The following is a 17,948-nucleotide window of genomic DNA, read 5'->3' as shown; positions in this document are numbered from 1 at the left end:
AGTCCAGATTTGTAGAAATTTGAAAATGATCGTGGGAACGCGGGAAAGGGGGAGAGAAGCCATCCAAAAAGTTCACGTACTTAGTCCCCCGCAACGCATTGCCTCCTGTTGTCACCAGGCTCGGTAGCCGAGGTGCCTGGGAAGGCAAATGAATATAATTACAACTTCACCACTGACCTGCCTTCAATGCCAAGGCCTAAGCAGCACTTACCTGTAAGAATGCTCCCCCGGGTCACTAGGACAGACTTAACAAGAGCCATAAAAATGTTCACATTCTGCGGCTGTATAACCCCACACCAGGGAAGTTTTACCTTAGGAAGTCATTCAGAGAAGGAAAAAAGGACATATGGCACAGAGACGTTTATAGAAGCTGCTAGTTCTCAGAGTGCCGCCCTGGAAGCCATTGTAAACGTGCCCCTGGACAAGTGAGCCCGTCCCTGACGGATGATGGATCAGCTCAGCGGCATTAATCTGGGAACACCGGTAGCCACGGAGAAAGCGTTTGCAACAGTCCATGAAAAACAAGAAACTCCAAATGATGCGTCATTATTTGAAAATAATGTGACAGGCCTAAGAGCTCCCAAAAAAGTAAGAGCGGTTTTTGCATTGAGGTAAAAGGAATGTGGGTGCTAACCTTCCTGGAATCCCTCTCCCCGCCGGAATACATGGTTTTAATTCAATAGAAGACTCCAGGGAGCGTTTCTGATGTGATGAGCATTGTTGCTCATTGTCACCAGATATTTGGGATCTTCCTTCTGGCACATGTTCGGATTGTACCTCCCGGCTCACTCGTGATTGGATAGAGCACGTGACTGACTCTGACCAATGAGATCTGGAGCACTTCAGCCCTGGCGCAGGGCACCCCAGGAGCATCCCAGAGGGCACTCCACTACAGCAAGACCAAGATGGCAGCTGCACCATCAGCGTGGGTCCTCGGGTGGCCTCTGCTGACTGGCAGAGGACGTGTGGCAAAGGCAAGAGATCTAGCCATCGGAATAAGCCTGGGAAATCATGCCAGGTCTCTAGGCTGGAGACATCCTGCACAATGACTTGAATCATGTCAGGCCACAGCGACTGCCCCTGTTTCTTTTCAGAACCACTACTCCTTATACAGGATACGGAAATGGTCTCCCCGACCCCTGCCCCAGTGGCGCCCTCTTTAGGTGCCGGGGGGACCAGCAGCTGAGCACCTCCCAGTCCGCCCCACCAGCAGCAATGCCAGGGGACCATCCTTCACCACGGACCCACCGGAGCAAATGCGAGGCATTGGCGTTGCTCAGAATGGCTCAGAGCCCGCACCCCGCAGTCAGATGTCTGCGCTCGAATCTTGGTTCTTCCACATCCCAGCTCCGTGACCCTGGCCGGAGCACGTAATACAGCCTCAACCGGCTCAGCTGTAAAACGGGCTTAATTGTACATACACTATACAGCAGTTTTGAGGGTTGAGGGAGATGTGCACAGTGCTCCCCACGGTGCCCGGCACACAGACAGTCCCAAATACCGGCTGTTCATCAGGCAGTACAGACTCAAAGTGGGTGACAACAGAACATCAGGGATAGAGGCACCTGTCTACCCTGGGATGTGCTGACGGGAGAGGCCCCAGTCTTTGGGGCCACACAGGGATGAGACGCAGGGTGAAACCCCAAGGCTCTGCCCCCAAGGACACGTGGTCGTGTGGCTTTTGTTCTAGCTTAGAAATCTTAACAGGTGAGGCCAAGGGCCCTCAGGGTCCTCAATCCCCAGCCTATATGATTCACATTTGGATTAAACGGCTTTCTTTACTGCAGGACTTCTTAGAACGTTTAAAAAGTGTAAATGTTGGGGCGCCTGGGTGGCTCAGTTGGTTAGGTGTCCGACTTCAGCTCAGGTCTGATCTCATCATTAGTGAGTGCAAGCCCCACATCAGGCTCTGTGCTGACAGCTCAGAGCCTGGAGCCTGCTTCGGATTTGGTGTCTCCCTCTCTCTCTGACCCTGCCCCACTCACACTCTGTGTCTCTCTCTGTCTCAAAAATAAGCTTTAAAAAAATTTTTTTAATAAAAAAAAATGTAAATGTTAATGCACATCTCCAGAAGGGGGTAAAGGGTGCAAGATTTGACCCAGGGGTGTCCTGTAGGACGAATACCCGCTAGTTGTAAGGAATGCTGTCTGGGGTGTGTCAGGAGCCAGGTGTCCTGCTCTCAGGGGGAATACAGAGGGGGCCTCGTGGCCAAGCACCTCCTTTGATCATTAGTAGGCACAGCTCACCTGGGCCAAGCTGGTCCCCAGGCCATGAGGACAATTAAGCAGCTGCAACAGCCCAGTGCCCTGCATGGAACATTCCCCCAACCCCCACCCCGCAAATTCCTGTCTTCTACATCAGAGTCGGGGAAAAGGCAGCTGCATCGACCTAATCGTCTTCAAACGCAGAGATTCTTGCTGAGAAAGATTCCTGGAGATGGTTTGTCTGAGTTTCCCTTTGCAGAGAATTTCTCTTAAGCCTTTGGCTTGGATTATCTGTGACCCAGCCCCTGGAGCATTCCTGTTGCTAGTACCAAAAGGCCAGTTGCACCAAAAAGGCCAGTTGACTCTCCCTGGTGCCTCTGTCACTGCTCAGCAAAGTCCACCACGTTTGGCCAGCCTCACGGGCGTGTGACCGATGTAGTCATACGGGACCCAAGCTCCAAGAGCCTCATGCATCTGGTTTGATGATCTGCTGTTGCCGTCTTGAAATTCTTAATAATTATCTAATAAGGGGCCCACATTTTCATTTTGCATTGAAATCCACAAAGTATGTAGTTTCTCCCAACTAGCGGCCCTCAGAGGCCACATTGAGAAGTGTTGTTTGGTTATCCAGGAGCAGAACCTGTGCCTGGCTCCCATCCCGGGCACCATGACATTGTAGAGAGTGAATACATAGGAAATTCAGAGTGAATGGGGCCCCCTGGATGTGTGCAATTCACAGCCCTGAGCAGAAACTGTATCAGGTTTGCTTTAGCTATGAAAATCTCCTTGGCCAAGAACCAGCCACATCTATGGATCATCTATGGGAAAATGGGATGTTGTGTGGGTGTCCTATCACAGGTGTCCTGAAGAAGTGGGTTGCATGATATCAGACAGAGAAGATGTAGTGGGATGGACAGCAGGACTGGGCTCCAGTGGAGCTCTTGGCCAGTGCAGTTCCACTCACACCCGCAGGGTGTCCTGCTCTGTTCTTTCTAGATTGAGGTGGCACAAACCGGCTGACCCAGGTGACCATCTGCACGTGCAAGCGGGTGTCTGTGCCCAGCTGCCTTGCCGTGGGGCATCCAGGCACCATGTTACTTCTGCCCAGGGACACTCACCATGGCGGGCTGTTCCTGCTCTGCTCGGAGCATTTTAGTTCTTCTCACCCACCTGCATGCTTTGGCCAAATTAAATATCCTTTATACCAGGCGCTTGCAACTGGAAAAGAGGCCTATTTATTTATATTTCTAGACCAAAACAAAACAAAAATAATGGCACCAGTCCCAACCCTCTGCTCTTCCCTACCTGGTCCCAAGGTAGGTTCTTGATAGACTTAGTGGCTTTCCCTTTGGTGGGTGTGGCTTCCATGTGCTGACCCCACAGGTGACTCCTATTCAGGGCTGAGGGTCGGGGAGGACTAAGGCTGGGGGTCAGATGAGCAGGTTGGAATGATCCAAGTCGTGGTTCAAGGGGAGCACTCTGCTTGGTTCCAATGCTCTCTCTTACTCGGAAATGCTCGACAAGAGGGATATCCTGCTGACTACTGCACAGCTATCTGTGGCCCACGATATAGTTTACATTCAAGCTGGACTCTGCATTAGCAGAGCCCTAACCATGTTAGCCAAAGTGACGGAGAGTCCTCTCTTCCACGAGAAGTAAAATGCAACGAGATTGAAATACAGGGCTTCTCTGTATGAGAGCTGACCCCTGGTCTGCCTTTCTTCTGCTAAACCCAAGGTTAGCTAAGCCATAAAGAAACATTAAGAAATGGCCCATAAACCCACTTATCCTGTGTACTGTCCCTCCAGAGTGACAGGTAATTTGCCAGACCTCTTGGGATTAGAGACCTGCCGGAGGAGAAAACTTGAAGGACGTCCTGAGCTCACCAGCTCCTCCCAAGAATTCTGGCAGCCCCTTCTAAGACCATTCATGTGCCTTAATAAAATACCAGTGCCACTAGGCACCGCCCTTCATCAGGCACCTGATGGTTCCGTGATAAACTAGCAGGAGTTTTGCAGACTCACCAGGGAACCCCATTTTACAGATCAGAAAACTGCATCTTAAAGAGATGGGTCGCCCGCCCATGGACGCCCAGCTAAGAGGTGGTGGAACTAGAGTTCTGGTCCAGATCCTCCTGACTTTAAAGCCGTGACCTCCTACAAACCCGGTTGAAGCGGAAAGGGAAGTGTCCAGTAGAAACTAAGCTCCCATCACTACCACCATGCAGGTGCCAGGCTCCCGACAGAGCAACTCCCTGTTGGGTCAGAAGGGCCCTGGTGTGAATTGCTGGACCTGAGGAAGTCCATTTTGCCCGTGTTCTGATGGCCCCATCGCCCCATGCTCAGAATCCAAAGGTACTGGCATTCTCCACCTGCCCCCACCCCTGCACGCAGAGCCATCTGTAACCTAACTTAATTATAATTAAATTTTTTAACACATAATTACAAGATTAATGGATTAATTATAATTTATTTGCAAATCATTAAAAGCATTACTCAAAAACATTTTTCCCTAAAGATGGTTTTGGGTTGCCCAGGGCAGGATAATTAAAGAGACAGAGGAAAAAGTGAAAAACACACAACCGCCAACCTAATGAAAGATAATCAAATAAACCAGCAACTCCGCTGAGCTAACCCTGCAGCCCGTGGTGCGCCGGGAAGCCCTGTCTGTTTCTTGGCGCTGAGTGGGATCTTCAGGCGCCATGTTTGAATGACTCTGCGTGTTTTCCCATGTCTCTGTTTTCTGGAACAGCCTCCGTTTGATGGCGAAGATGAAGACGAGCTGTTTCAGTCGATAATGGAGCATAACGTTTCTTACCCAAAATCCTTGTCCAAGGAGGCCGTTTCCATCTGCAAAGGGGTAAGTAGATCTGAATTCTTTTATAATTACAGACCAAGGGGGTCGACTGGGGAAATCCCTTCCCCACACTTCTGCGAGAGATGGCAGAGACACTGCAAACCCATGCCACTCATTTCTGCCATCAAGGGCTCCAGTGTGGTGACCCCCAGGGAATAGTGGGAAATATGGCGGCCTGGAGAATGGGTTCCGGTCCACTGGACTTCCTGGAACTCTGGCCCAGGCAGCTAATTGCGCTGTGTTTTAGTTTCTCATCCACCTCGTGAAATTGTGGTGTGAGTTGCCAGAAGTCATCTTGGGCGCTCAGAAAACGTTGGTTCTCTTCCGTTGCCTAACATGGTGTGCCTTGGGTCATTCTTCATTGGATTCTCTTTCTTTGAGATAAACCGTGCATGCAGAAATGGGCACCAATCGTCAGTGCGTAGATCAGTGAATTTTCACAAAACTAACACACCCATGCAGTTGCACTCAGGTCAAGAGAAATAATGTTTTAGGGCACCTGGGTGGTTCAGTCAGTTAACCGCCTGACTGATCTCTCAGTTCACAAGTTTGAGCCCCACAGCAGGCTCTCTGCTGTCAGCACAGAGCCTGCTTCTGATCCACTTTTCCCCATCCCTCCCCAACTTGTGCTCTTTTTCTTTCTCTCAAAAATAAACATCCAAAAAAAATTTTTTTTAATTTTTTTAATGTTTTTATTTCTTTATTTTGAGAGCGTAAGCAGGGGAGGGGCAGAGAGAGAGGGAGGGAGAGAGGATCCCATGCAGGCTCCACGCTGTCTGTGCAGAGCCTGACAAGGGGTTCAAACCCATGAAACTGTGACATAATGACCTGAGCGGAAACCAAGAGTCATACACTCAACCAACTGAGCCACCCAGGTGCTTTTTTTTTTTAATTTTTTAAAGGGTGCCTGGGTGGTCAGTCAGTTAGCGTCTGACTTGGTTTGGGCTCAGGGCATGATCTCGAGGTTGGTGAGTTTGAGCCCCGCATTGGGCTCTGCACAGACAGTATGGAGCCTGCTTAGGATTCTCTCTCTTCCTCCCTGTCTGCCCCTCCCCCGCCTGTGCTGTCTCCGTCTCTCTCAAATAAAAAATAAATACATGTTTAATTAATTAGAAGAGAGAGAATGTTTCCGACACCCTAGAAGCCCCCTCCCTTCCTGTCCCACAGCTCCGCCCCTCCCCTTGAGGTAAGCAGCGTCCCCACTTGTACCTGCACGGATTAGCGTCACCTGTTCTGAACATCACACAGATGCGGTCTTCCATTGGACGCTTCCCCGGGCCTGGCTTCTTTGAGCCAACACTGTGATAGTGAGATTTCTCCATTTCCTGTGTCTGTGGTTCCATCCTGTCTTGCTGTATTTCTTCCACTGTGTGACCACAGCACAGTTTATCCATTCGTGTTATTGCTGCTGGGCCTTTGGGTTGTTTCCACGTCAGTTTCGGGAGCCGTTACAAACAGAACTGCCACGAAACTTCCAGGTTGTGTATTTTGGGGAACATATGAACTGCTTCTGTCGAGGAAATACCTAGGAACGGAAATTACTGGCTCATGACTTGGTCTGTTTTTAATAGTCAAGCTTCAGGCCACAAAATTATTGTCAGACCCAGAGAGATGGAAAGTAACACGCTGCTAACATTTTCCAGTGGGTTTGATCGGTTGGGATGCGTTTATCACCTGTCTTCCAAGGGCCGGGCACCGTTTGCAAATCTACACAGGGAGAGCTGGGCCCTGCCCTCCAAGCTGGTGGCCCGTGTTCGCCTCCACGTCCTGCACTAGGCACGTGGGAATTGACGAGTCACCTGCTGGTCCTGGCATTTACTTTGCCAAACCCGCGAGTCTTCGATTAATACGGTTTGGTCCAAGCAATAAACAGGCATCTGATGCTTGTTACTAGTATCACATGAGATGCACAATTTTCAGTGATGACCTACCTCTTCACACACGTACTTTTATAGACATCTGGGAAGGCAGTTCGACACAGATACCAAAAGATGCCTATTTAAATTCCTCTGTTTGGCTGTGGGGCCAGATTGTCTCCCTGTTTCCTTGATCATAGAAATCACTATAGAAAGACCCATACTATCAGCACCGTATCTGTGAGTTGGGGGTCAGTCTGCACAAGCGGCTGATTTCTTGGGGTGCTCTCCGGGCGTCCACACGGTCCGGGCTGGGGGGCAGAGCTGCCGAAGGGAAGGCCCTATTGTCCAACATTCTCTTCTTCTCCTACTTTTTGTGCGTGAGGTGGGGGAGGGCGGATTTTTTTTTGTCCAGCTATTTTGAGGTAGAATCGACAAACTTTGTGCGATACATCTAAAAATGTGCCACCTGGCGGTTTGATATGCCCATCCGCTGTGAAGAGATTTCCCCATATCAGGTAGACACGTCCCTCCCCTCACATAGTTAGTTACCTTTTGTTTCTTCGTGGGGAGGATTCTTAGGTTCTGTGCTCTCGGCACATCTCAGTTATACGATACGCTGTCGTCACCTGTGGCCACCACGGTATACGTTACGTCCTCTTTTCTGCTGCTTTCCAGCTGATGACCAAACACCCCGGCAAGCGGCTGGGTTGCGGACCTGAGGGGGAGAGGGACGTGCGGGAGCATGCCTTCTTCCGGAGGATCGACTGGGAGAAACTCGAGAACAGGGAGATCCAGCCGCCCTTCAAGCCCAAAGTGGTGAGTAGGGGGACGTGGCCTGCTCCTGAGCCCCATTTTCCCGAATCCCAGAGGGGTCGTCGCACCCTCCGTGTCTCTGGAGAGAGGAGGCCGGTGACCCCTGACCTCTGCGGGGTGGGGAAGGAAAAAAGGCCAGGTACCGGCCTTGCCTTCAGTCTGTGGCTTGAGCCCCCCAGATTCCTGCTGATTTTCAGAGTCGGCACAGACCCGGTGGGGATGGGGGCCCGTGCCCACCAGTAGGGCGGCTGCGGAGTGCCCCCCGCCCCCCGCCAGAACCGAGAGAGCGGTGGGGGCACACCTGCTTTGGGGATCGGGCTTCATGGACTCACAGGCCCAGCGGGGCTGTAACCGTTGCTCCGAGTCCTTGACAGGACTTCTCGTGTGTGTGCGGCTCTCCTGGGTGCACCTTGCACCTGAAGCGTAACCAGAGTTTAGCCAGCTCCTCCGCAGGTCCTGGCCGCCGTTCCCTCGCTGGCCATGGCCTCCGCAGCAAGGAGTGGGTGCCAGCCACCACTCTGGCTTGGCCACCTTCGTCGAGACTCTTCCCACAGGATTCCCGTTCTGTGCGCGTGTTTAACAAACCCCGGGCGCCAGGCCCACCCCGTTGCTCATTTAACCCTCGCAGCCAACCTACAGAGTGGGTCCTGTTGTCCCCAGTTTACAGTTGAGACAACTAAGGCACAGAGAGGCTGAGTAACTTGCCCGAAGACACACAGCTGGTAGGCGGTGTTCTGGCACCGGGACCTGTGTCCTTCCCCCCGCTGCACCATCTCTCCATCTCAGTGACCGCCATCTGCCAGGCTCCTGATTGTCGGTGGTAACCAGCGTCGGCCGGTCTTAACATTTCTATCCCTAGAGGTGAACCGAGAGTCTTTAAGACACGGGCCTCCTCACTCATACCACCCGCCGCTTTTCAGTGCTTCCCGGGGAGTCTCCATTACCCCTCCGCATCCCACCTCTGGGGGCCAGCGGATCGTGCCTTCGAGCTCTGCCTCTGCCGGCACTGGGCCATGACCTCGGGGCCCCTGCTCCCGAGACGGCAGAGCAGCTGTGTCCCACAGCCCACATCTGTCTCCTCCGACAGGCGCCCGTGAGCAGGCAAAAGGGACCCCCCTGGGGTGGCTGAGTTACTGACTGGTTGGCACAAGCTTTATTCTTAGAGCAGCAACTTCCTCATCAAATGTGCTTATGTGTCCTCTACTCCAAGAATAAAACTGCTGGTGGTGAGCCCACTGCTACTTTTCCGAGATATTCTTAGAACAAACTGAAGGAAAACTAAAATTAATCAGGTCAGTTGACTTCGTCCTGAGTCATCGTTTCAGAGAGGACCCTTCTGTGTCTGCCACCCTACCTTCTCTTAGCCCGTCCTGGACACAGGTTCCCAGGGGGTGCTCCCCGGATCCCTTCCCTTCAGTCTGCAAAACCTGGTTTTAAGGGGGCGGGTGGCGGGGGGATGAGGACAGTCATAAATTATGCTGCAGGCAGTCTCAGAACATTCTGTTCGGGATTTTCTTTTCTCCCTTTTCTGTGTATCTAGCCTTCTTAAGTATAAAAGGTCCACAGTAGCATCGAACACACAGTTTCTTTACGGGACCAGCATAGACATGCCACACTGACCCTGCTTTAAGTGTTAAGCGAAATACCATTACTTGTCTGTCACTTTCCAGAAAGAGGCGAGATGCAACAGTCAGCCACAAAACACATCCCCTATTTATTCCACTTCATCCTCAGGAGAAATTGTGTATTTGCGTGGTCTCCCCCTTTACGTGGACACTGCAGCCTTAAACTCAGATGTAGGGGAACAAGAGGGCGACATGGGTCCAGGAGCCAGAATCTGACTGAGCTGTTCCCCGGGGGCCATGCAAGTCACTGAAGGCAGAGTTCGACCGCAGCAGGGAGTTGAGGCACGAGCAGTGTGTGTCTGTTTGTTTATTCCTGGAGTGCGGCTCTTTGGTGTTTTGTTTCGTTTTGGTTTTAACGAAGGGCTAGCTAAAATCAAAAGGAAGAAGCAATTTCCTCTGGCTGTGAAACGGCCCCCGAGCTCACCTACAGAAGCCGGAATCATGGACCAAGGCCCTACAGCAGGAGGGTTTCGTGTGAAGGGCCGCTTGGCGGGATCTCTGGTCAGAGGGAAAGGAGAAGCGCCCTTTGCTCACAGTGAGTTTTCCCAGCAAAAGCCCACATCTTGCTGGAGACCTTATGCAGAAAAGGAAGGAGCTGGAAAGCATACACGGTGACAGCGGACAGGACAGCAGGGGACGCGAAGCAGCGCTGGGGGTTAGGAACGAGCAGCTGCAGGAGTGAACCGCGGACTTTTTGTCCCAGGGCAGAAGAGACTCCAAGGCTAAGAGGTCAACGAGAAAGTTCTGGTTCCCGGGAGAGCTCAGTTTTCCTCAGCCTGTACACCACGCTGCCTGTCTACACAGCATCAGAGTTTGGCCCCCAGTCTCGGGTAAAGGGGGGGCGTCTCCACAGCCTCAGAGGGACCACATGCCACGAACAGTCCGGGCGGCCGGAGAGGACATTTACAACAGCAGAAAGCCGGCTGCGTCCGGATGTCACCGAGGCCGCACAAACTCCGCCTGGGGTCAACACGGCCGTCGAGGAGAGCTAGCGACGTGTTAAAGTTACCCTCTGACGTTCCCCCCCTTCCTCAGGGACAAGCGTCATCCCCTGATCCAGAGCTAGTTGAATAGTCAGAAGAGTTTCCGGGTAAAATACCGAGCTGAATATTCTCTGAGGGGCGGTTCTGTCGTTTCAAACAGAGATGCTCCAATGCGGCCCTCCCTGTCACGGCAGAGAAAACCCTGCAGAAACAGTGCTGCCCGAGGCTTTGCCCGTGGGCCGCGAACTCCTCTGGGACAGCGTCCCCCCCGTGAGCGGTGGCGGTGGCCCTGGCTGGCTAAACCAGTCTGTCTTGGGGAAGTTTGCTCCATGCAAACTTCAGTCCATCAGTGTTCGGAACAACAAGGCTGGGCCATCAAAGAGGCTTATTCAGCAAGTGCCGCTGAATCGATTTCCCTGAGATTTGCCGTGTTAAGGACCGTTCCCTCCTGGCGCCCGGCTCCCGTGGTCCTTGCGAATGCCAGTAGTAAGGCCCCGAGCACCCCCAGTTATCTGCAGGGTGCTTCTAGAGATCAAGTTTGTGCTTGTAACTCGGACGCTCACCTTTGCCTCAGCTTTTAATTTTCCTTGGAATCTCCAATGAAAGATGACTCCAAAATCACGAGGTGTGGGTTTTTGGTTTTTGAGAGTCGAGGGAAGTCCCAGAGCTTACGCGGAGCACCCGGGGTTCCCGTAGTACCCCGTCTTTTTTAATTTTCCTACCTAACAGGGCAACGGGGTGGCTCAGTCAGTTAAGCTCCCTATTCTCAGCTTCCACTCAGGTCATGATCTCATGGTTTCCAGCCCCACATCGGGCTCTGTACTGATGGTGCAGAGCCTGCTTGGGGTTCTCTTCCTCTCTCTCTGCCCCTCCCCTGCTCATGCTATCTCTGTCTCTCTCAAAAATAAGTAAATAAAATTAAAAAAAAAAATTTCCTACCTACAAAAGTGACATCACTGAAGGTAGACCAGAATGAATGCCACTGAAAATGCAAAATTTCAGGACAGGTGAATCCATCAGGAGGCCCCACCCGGAACGTTGTATCTCACGGCTGGAGGCTCAGAGGCGCCCAGCCCAGGCACAGACGTGGCAGCAGTGGGGGAAGAGCCTGCAGGAAGCATGAACCTGCCCCGAGGCGGCCCACCCTGGGAGAGCCCAGTCCTGGCAGCGCTGTCCCCCCAGAAGGCCGCCGTGCGCAGTTGTGAAGGTGGAGGTGATTTCCTAGAAGATGGAACACTCATGTACTGGTTTATGTGGTAAAACAAAGACAAAACCAGCTGTGTTGTGTTCTCCTGGAGAGGAGGCAGCCACATAACTCTCTCTTCTTGATGGAAAAAAGGCACAAAGCAGGCTGGTTTCTGTTTTCTCTCAAAGAGAACACAACAGCAAAGAGCCTCTGATCCACAGACCCAAGGACCATCAGTGTTCGAAACAACAAGGCTGGGCCATCAAAGAGGCTTATTAATAATGTTCAGCAGATCCATGTAAGAAGGTACCTTTTCTTAAAGTTTAAAGCAGATTTCATTCCTGAAAAGGCTAATGTTCAGTCGCTGAGGGGGAAATGCCAGGGGCCAGGCGACCTCCCCATGGCGTCAGATAAATGAGGAGGGGGCCCCCGTGAAAGGGTGACGTAGCCCAGCTCACCTGACCCAGCATCTTGAGATCCCACCAAGAGAAGGAGGGTTCATTGTTTCTGTCTTGCCAGAAAAATCAAAGGCTGAGTGTGCCCTTGGAGGCACACGTGAGCCCACGATTCTGATCCAGCGTTGCTTTGAATTGGGTAGGCTTTTACCCTGATTTATAATTCATGTGAATAGAGTGCCCAAGAACCGCCTTCAGATGCCCGTTCACCCTGCCCATGATAAATAACAGTTCACGGAACTCTCAGAAGTGGAACGTCGATCGATTTTTCGTGTTTGAATTCTATCCATTGGCACCGAGGAGCAGAATAGCTAGCTCACAGGCAAGCCAAAAGCATTCACGATACTTAAATGGTTATTCGAGAGAGAGAAAGATTAATCTATAAAGTTAACACCGAGCAATATGTTCTGGAGTTGATAGATGAGCAGAGCACTTTGGAAATAGGCCTGTCTGTCACAGAGAGCCTTTCTGGGAAAATTGCTGTCCTTATTTTATCAAAAAGAGAGAGGGGGAAAAAAATAACTTTCATCAGGACTTTGTCATCGTTGCAGCCAGAGCCAAAGAGAACAAGAACAGTGAGAGCGAGTGTAGGTGCCACTGTGGTGTGATTGCACAGTCAGGTTCATTTTCCCGGTCACCTCGAGATCTAGACCACCGCGATGAAGGGCACGTCGCAGTAAAGAGAGTCAGTGAGTTTTGGGGTCTCTCGGTGCATATATAAAAGTTATGTGTACTCTACCCTGTGGCCTACTAAGTGTGCAATAGCTTTGAGTCTTTTAAAAAAGAATGCACGTACCTTAACTGAAAAACACCGTGTGGCTAAAAAATGCTAAGCGTCACCTGAACTTTGATCAGGTTGTAATCACTGATCACGGATCGCCCTAACAAACACAATAACGATGGAAACGTTTGAAATACTGCGAGGATGACCAAAATGTGGCGCAGAGACCGGAAGTGAGCAAATGTAGTTGGAAAAATGGCGCCAGTCGACTCGCTTGTTGCTGGCACGCCACGGACCTTCCGTTTGTGAAACACACAGCATCTGTGGAGTGCAACAAAACAAGGTGTTTCGCAGTGTCATCAGCTTGTTTAGGAAGTTGGATGGTGGCTTAATTATTGAAGTCAGTGCCGTGTGCCTTTTTAAATCTTGAAAAAATGTATTTTGAGATAACCTCCAATTTCAATGTTGCAGAAGAGTTGAAAAAAAAAAAACCCCATAAAGAATTGCTGTATTCATTTTACCCAGATTCCATACGTGTTAACACTTTACCACCTCTGCTTTATCATTTTTTCTCTACATCTCTGAGCGTGCATGTGTACAGATACACAATTGTGTGTGCTTTGTTTTTTGTGGGGGTTTTTTTTTTTTTTTTTTTGGAACCATTTGAGAGCAGGTTGCAAATGCGATGCCTCTTTACAGCTACATGTTCCATGTGGATTTCCTAAAACGTAGGACACGGTAACGGTGTTCTTCTTAGTAATCGCTCTGCAGAGGTCCTTATACGGAGCCGCAGCCATCCGGGTAGAAGAAGGAGGGTCTTGGAGCAGTTGTCTAAGTGCTCAGTGCCTTGGGCTGCTTGTCCTCCGTTCTCTCTGGTCGTTCATTCTCCCAGCCTTTCCGTGGTGCCAGCAAGAGTGATGCTAAAGAAAATTGAGAGATTTCTCAAGACTCAGGGAGCTTCACCAACAACATGTGAACACTAACCAGCCTTTGGAGACCGGAATCGGCCACCTCACGGTGTCCTCGGGTGTGACGTAAGCCTTTAAGCCAGCCTAAGACGGCTCCCACTTGGTCGATGAGAGGCGAGGAGTCTGCCTACTCTCTGATTGCTCCTCTCCCAAATGCTTTTCTGCTGGAAAGAAAAATGGGAAGGAATGAGACGTTTAAAATCGTAATCGATATAAATAAACGGCTCTGTTGCAAGCCTCAGGGAGCTTCCGTGGTGATGGATGGGATAAATGCAGACCCCATGTGCCTCAAGTTGTGTGAACTGACGACCTCCCCTTGTCTGCAGTGAAGGTTGCCAACAACACTGGTCGTCACAACATCTTGTTTTGGAAAAGGAGCCTTGAATCCTCTAACGCTGGCTGTTCCTAAAGAAAGACCAAATGGAGCGCAAGTTTTTGCTCCATAGAATATGGTCCGGGGTAAGCCAGAGCCTTTCCCTCACGGACACGTGGCTCTGACACCTACAAGAACCCACGCATTTAATGGGTGGCTTACAGCCTGTGTCTGTCAACAAACCCGTCAATAGAACCGGTTCCCTCTGGACCACAACTGGCCCTGAGATCGGCCCTAGTGCTCACTTCCACGGCACGTCTACTAAAATTGGAACGACGTGGAGAAGATTAGCACAGCCCCTGCGCAAGAATGACACGAAGCTTCCTGAGATCTGCTCTGAGGCAACAGATAAGTACTTGTTTGATTTCACCTAAGAAACGAAAACCTGTCTCCAGTCTCTCACCACAGGTGATGTTGGCAGGAGGTGAAGGAGGTCCTAATCCCTTTTTTAAAAAATGTTATTAAAATAATAACTAGGGGCGCCTGGCTGGCACAGTCAGTTAAGCATCTGACTCTTGATTTCAGCTCAGGTCATGATACTATAGTTTGTGAGTTTGAGTCCCGTATTGGGCTCTTTGCTGACAGCAAATTCTCTCTCTCTCTCTCTCTCTCTCTCTCTCTGCCCCTCCCCTGCTCGTGCTCATTCTCTCTCTCAAAATAAATAAATGTTAAAATAAAATACTCTGTGGTGAAATAGTTAAGTAAAGATGGACATAAAAATGACAAGACACTATCGCCCCTAACCCCAACTACTGGTCCCACTATTCACCGTCCCTTCTGTAACCTTTGGAAAGCCGTATGCATGTGTGATCATACACACAGCGAGGTACCACGCATCCCATTTTCCATCTCGCATCTTTCACACGGCGGTGTATCTGGGAGGTGTTTCCGTGCCAGCGCATGTGGGTCTGTGGCACGCTTGACACGGGCCATTCTGACCCTCAGGTTCCCAGGGCAGACACTGACTCTTTTCCAAATACTTTTCCTCTGTCCGTTCTTATTCTCCAGACTTTCTGTACCAAAATGCACTGGCTTCAGTGGTCATCCAGGCCTTCGGTGAGCACATTTCCAGATCCTTGGGTGACTAAACGAGCAAACTAACCCCACTTGTTAACCCTGAGCGTGTGCTCCTGCTTGTGTTGGGTCATGCACGGAAGACCGTTCCTCGAGCATGCTGATCTTACAAAGGGCTGCTGCTCGAGACCCCAGCCCCCTCGCTGGATGGTTCCATGGTGTGGACACGGCCTCCCAGGTGGCCCAGAGCAGAATATTCACGCTCATTTCTGCTGCTGGTTATTTACATGAAGTCTGCGCCCAACCACGAGTCAGAAAGCTGTGCACGGACGTAGGCAGTGTTCTTACTAACGCTCCACTAGGACCGCCACACAGTGGGGCTTGAAATATGGGTTCCCTTAAGACGAAGCCTATCCTGCTACATCTGGTAATTGCCAGAGATGTTCCCCACCTCTGTAAGTTTCCTTTCTCCTCCGTCTTGCAATGCGCCTTTACTCTTGCTTTGTTCCGCGCTCTGCCTGCTCCTTTGGGTTTGCTTTGTAATGGCAGTGTTTTCGAGCTACTCATACTCACCCTAATTCCCATACCAGTGACCGTGGGGTTATATTCTACATGACTGAGACACCAAGGTAAAGGACAGAATTGAGACCAACACATGTATTGTGCATTCTCGGTGGCCTCTCCCAGGTAAGAATCACGAGAAGCCGACTTGCGCGGGGCCGGCTCAGTGTCTCCCCACGGCCCTTCCACAGGGGGCACAGGGCTGTGAGTGGATCGTGTGCTGCCCAGAGCCCTGGATGGGGAGCGCCGTGACCCCAAATTCCACCTGGAGCCTGCGTCTTTCTGTGCTTTGTCACATCTTTATCGTGCCTGAATTCTGGGTGCATTTTATCAATTATGATTTTACCAAACAGATAAGAATGTCAAAGCAACAAAGGAGTTATGTCCTGAATCCAGAGCTAAGGGAGGCAGATAGCTTATTAATTTGTTACCAATAGTGTTCATTCCTCCTTCCCATATTGATGACATGCCCTGTACACAGGTGCGTGCTCTATGTGCTGTGCCTTAGGGCTGTATCGTGCCTGAGCATTTAGAAAGGATTGCACACTCTGGTTCCCTCGATCCGGAAGATAGCATTGGAAGGTGGATGTTCTTATACAAAGAGGTGCAGTGATTTTCTCAAAGCTGTACCACGGGCTTTTGACCTCTAGTCGGTCCCTCTCCCCATCGCACCTCCCATTTTCCCTCAGGGTCAAATGCACTGACATCCTGTGCTCTCCGCGAGTACCAGAGGACCTGCCTGGGCTCACACCCTGGCCCAGCCGGCTTTGGGCTGCCCCCTGTTGCCCTCCTCACCTCCATCTTCGGTTCCACACCAGTGATGTGGTCCTTCATATCCCAGATGGCAAAAGCCTCCGTTGGTGATAGGCGTGGGCCGCCTTGGGAGGTGAAGACGGTGCGAGTTGCCAAGAGGTTTTGCTAACACGTGGCAAACGCTGCCTGCATCTGTCATGGGTTGTCAGGTGGCATAGGGCTCAGAGGCCATGACCCACGCAAACCTGCCCGTTGTCACACGCTATGGTGGAAGCTGCCCTTCCAGTGGCCGTGGTAATAACCTTCTGCATCATCCCTGAGGAAGGTCGAGAAGATGTGTGTAGCCTGGCCAGCCTCGTTTTTCACCTGCGCTCTCACCCATTCACAGGCAGCACCAGTGCCTCTAACGTCCAAGATGACACCTGAGTCCTGCCCACGAGCCGATAGTTATGAGTAAGGTTGGCCCACAGACAGCAGGAAGAACCTTTTCTACGTTTGAAGTATAGTAAATACCTTGTTGAGGTCTTTATCTTTTCCCCAAGGATCCAAAGAGCACTGATTTTCATTCTCCTTTTCAGCCATTGATGGGTGCTGATTTGAGGATGGTTGCAGTTCTCCACACAAACATCTTGAAAAATGAGTAGGTCAAGATCATCTCCAATTTGACTTAAAGGAGATTGTCTCTTTCAGGGCTAATTTCACGGAGTTGTGGAAGGCTCGTTTTTTTTTTTAACCATTAAGAAACTCTCCGTGGTGGAAAAATAGACTCTATTTCTCATAGTACCAAACCTATGATTAAAATCCCCCTCCCCTGCTCTTTGTGCTGGGGCGGGGGGGAAGCGGCATCCGTCTGATAGGAGCTCCCTCAGAATAGGAAGTTCTTCTGAGTCTTGGATCTCATCTGATCCTCAGGTTTAGCCTCCAGCGTTTCTGGGGCTTTCTTGCCCATTCTGGAGTGAAGTAGAGTGGGAAGGAAAAGGAAGAGGTTTCTGGGGGCAAGCAATCTCGAGACCAGCAGTCCCACTCCCGTGGAGTGTGAACACCAAGCAGAGCTTAGACTGGCCTGGTCTCCGGGGGCCCCCTTAGCTCTCCTGGCAACCTGCACAGCACGAGGCTCTAAGCAGCGAGGGTTCTGCCCCACGTGTTACCATTCTTAGCCCCACAAGCTGCAGCAGCCCTTAGGAGTCATTCTCCACAGGCTTCTCGGTGCTGATGTTTGTGTGGTCCCCTCTTTAGATCTTGGGGAGTCTTCTTTTAGTTCTTTTGTTTATGTGGCCGTTGAGCCATGGCTTTTGGAATTCCCTTTGGAAGATAATCTGCGAATCCCCTCAAAATGGTACTCAGAGGAAAGGTCAGACCTGTGCCGTCTTTTCACAGAACACATCCACAAGCCTAGGGTTGGATGGACGGAAGACAGTCTACCTTGGCTTGCCTTCCTCTTCCTTTTAGAGACTTCGCCTTTTAGTTTTCCCAGAAGTTTCTTCTTGCTCACCTTTGCGTGATTAGTGAAGAGAAGAAGAAATGCGAACGATCGCTTTTTGAGGGAGCACATGTCCCAGCCTCTGGGAGCACCTAGA

General features: G+C 50.9%; 1 protein-coding gene and 1 non-coding gene across 2 annotated transcripts in view; both read left to right on the top strand.

Annotated features, from left to right (window-relative positions):
- The window catches only part of PRKCA (protein kinase C alpha), a 424,558-nt gene that overhangs the window by 398,221 nt on the left and 8,389 nt on the right, over positions 1–17,948 (top strand). The window contains exons 15-16 of the mRNA XM_049637684.1: positions 4,956–5,063; positions 7,595–7,735. Coding sequence (XP_049493641.1) covers positions 4,956–5,063; positions 7,595–7,735 — 249 coding nt within the window. The remainder of the gene's footprint in view (positions 1–4,955; positions 5,064–7,594; positions 7,736–17,948) is intronic.
- On the top strand, positions 14,281–14,387 carry LOC125927797 (U6 spliceosomal RNA). Its single transcript, XR_007459471.1, has one exon. It is a non-coding gene; the product is annotated as a U6 spliceosomal RNA (small nuclear RNA).

The sequence above is a fragment of the Panthera uncia genome, chromosome E1 (assembly GCF_023721935.1).
Source record: "Panthera uncia isolate 11264 chromosome E1, Puncia_PCG_1.0, whole genome shotgun sequence".
Lineage (NCBI taxonomy): Eukaryota > Metazoa > Chordata > Mammalia > Carnivora > Felidae > Panthera > Panthera uncia.
This window is presented reverse-complemented; position numbering and strand designations above follow the sequence as displayed.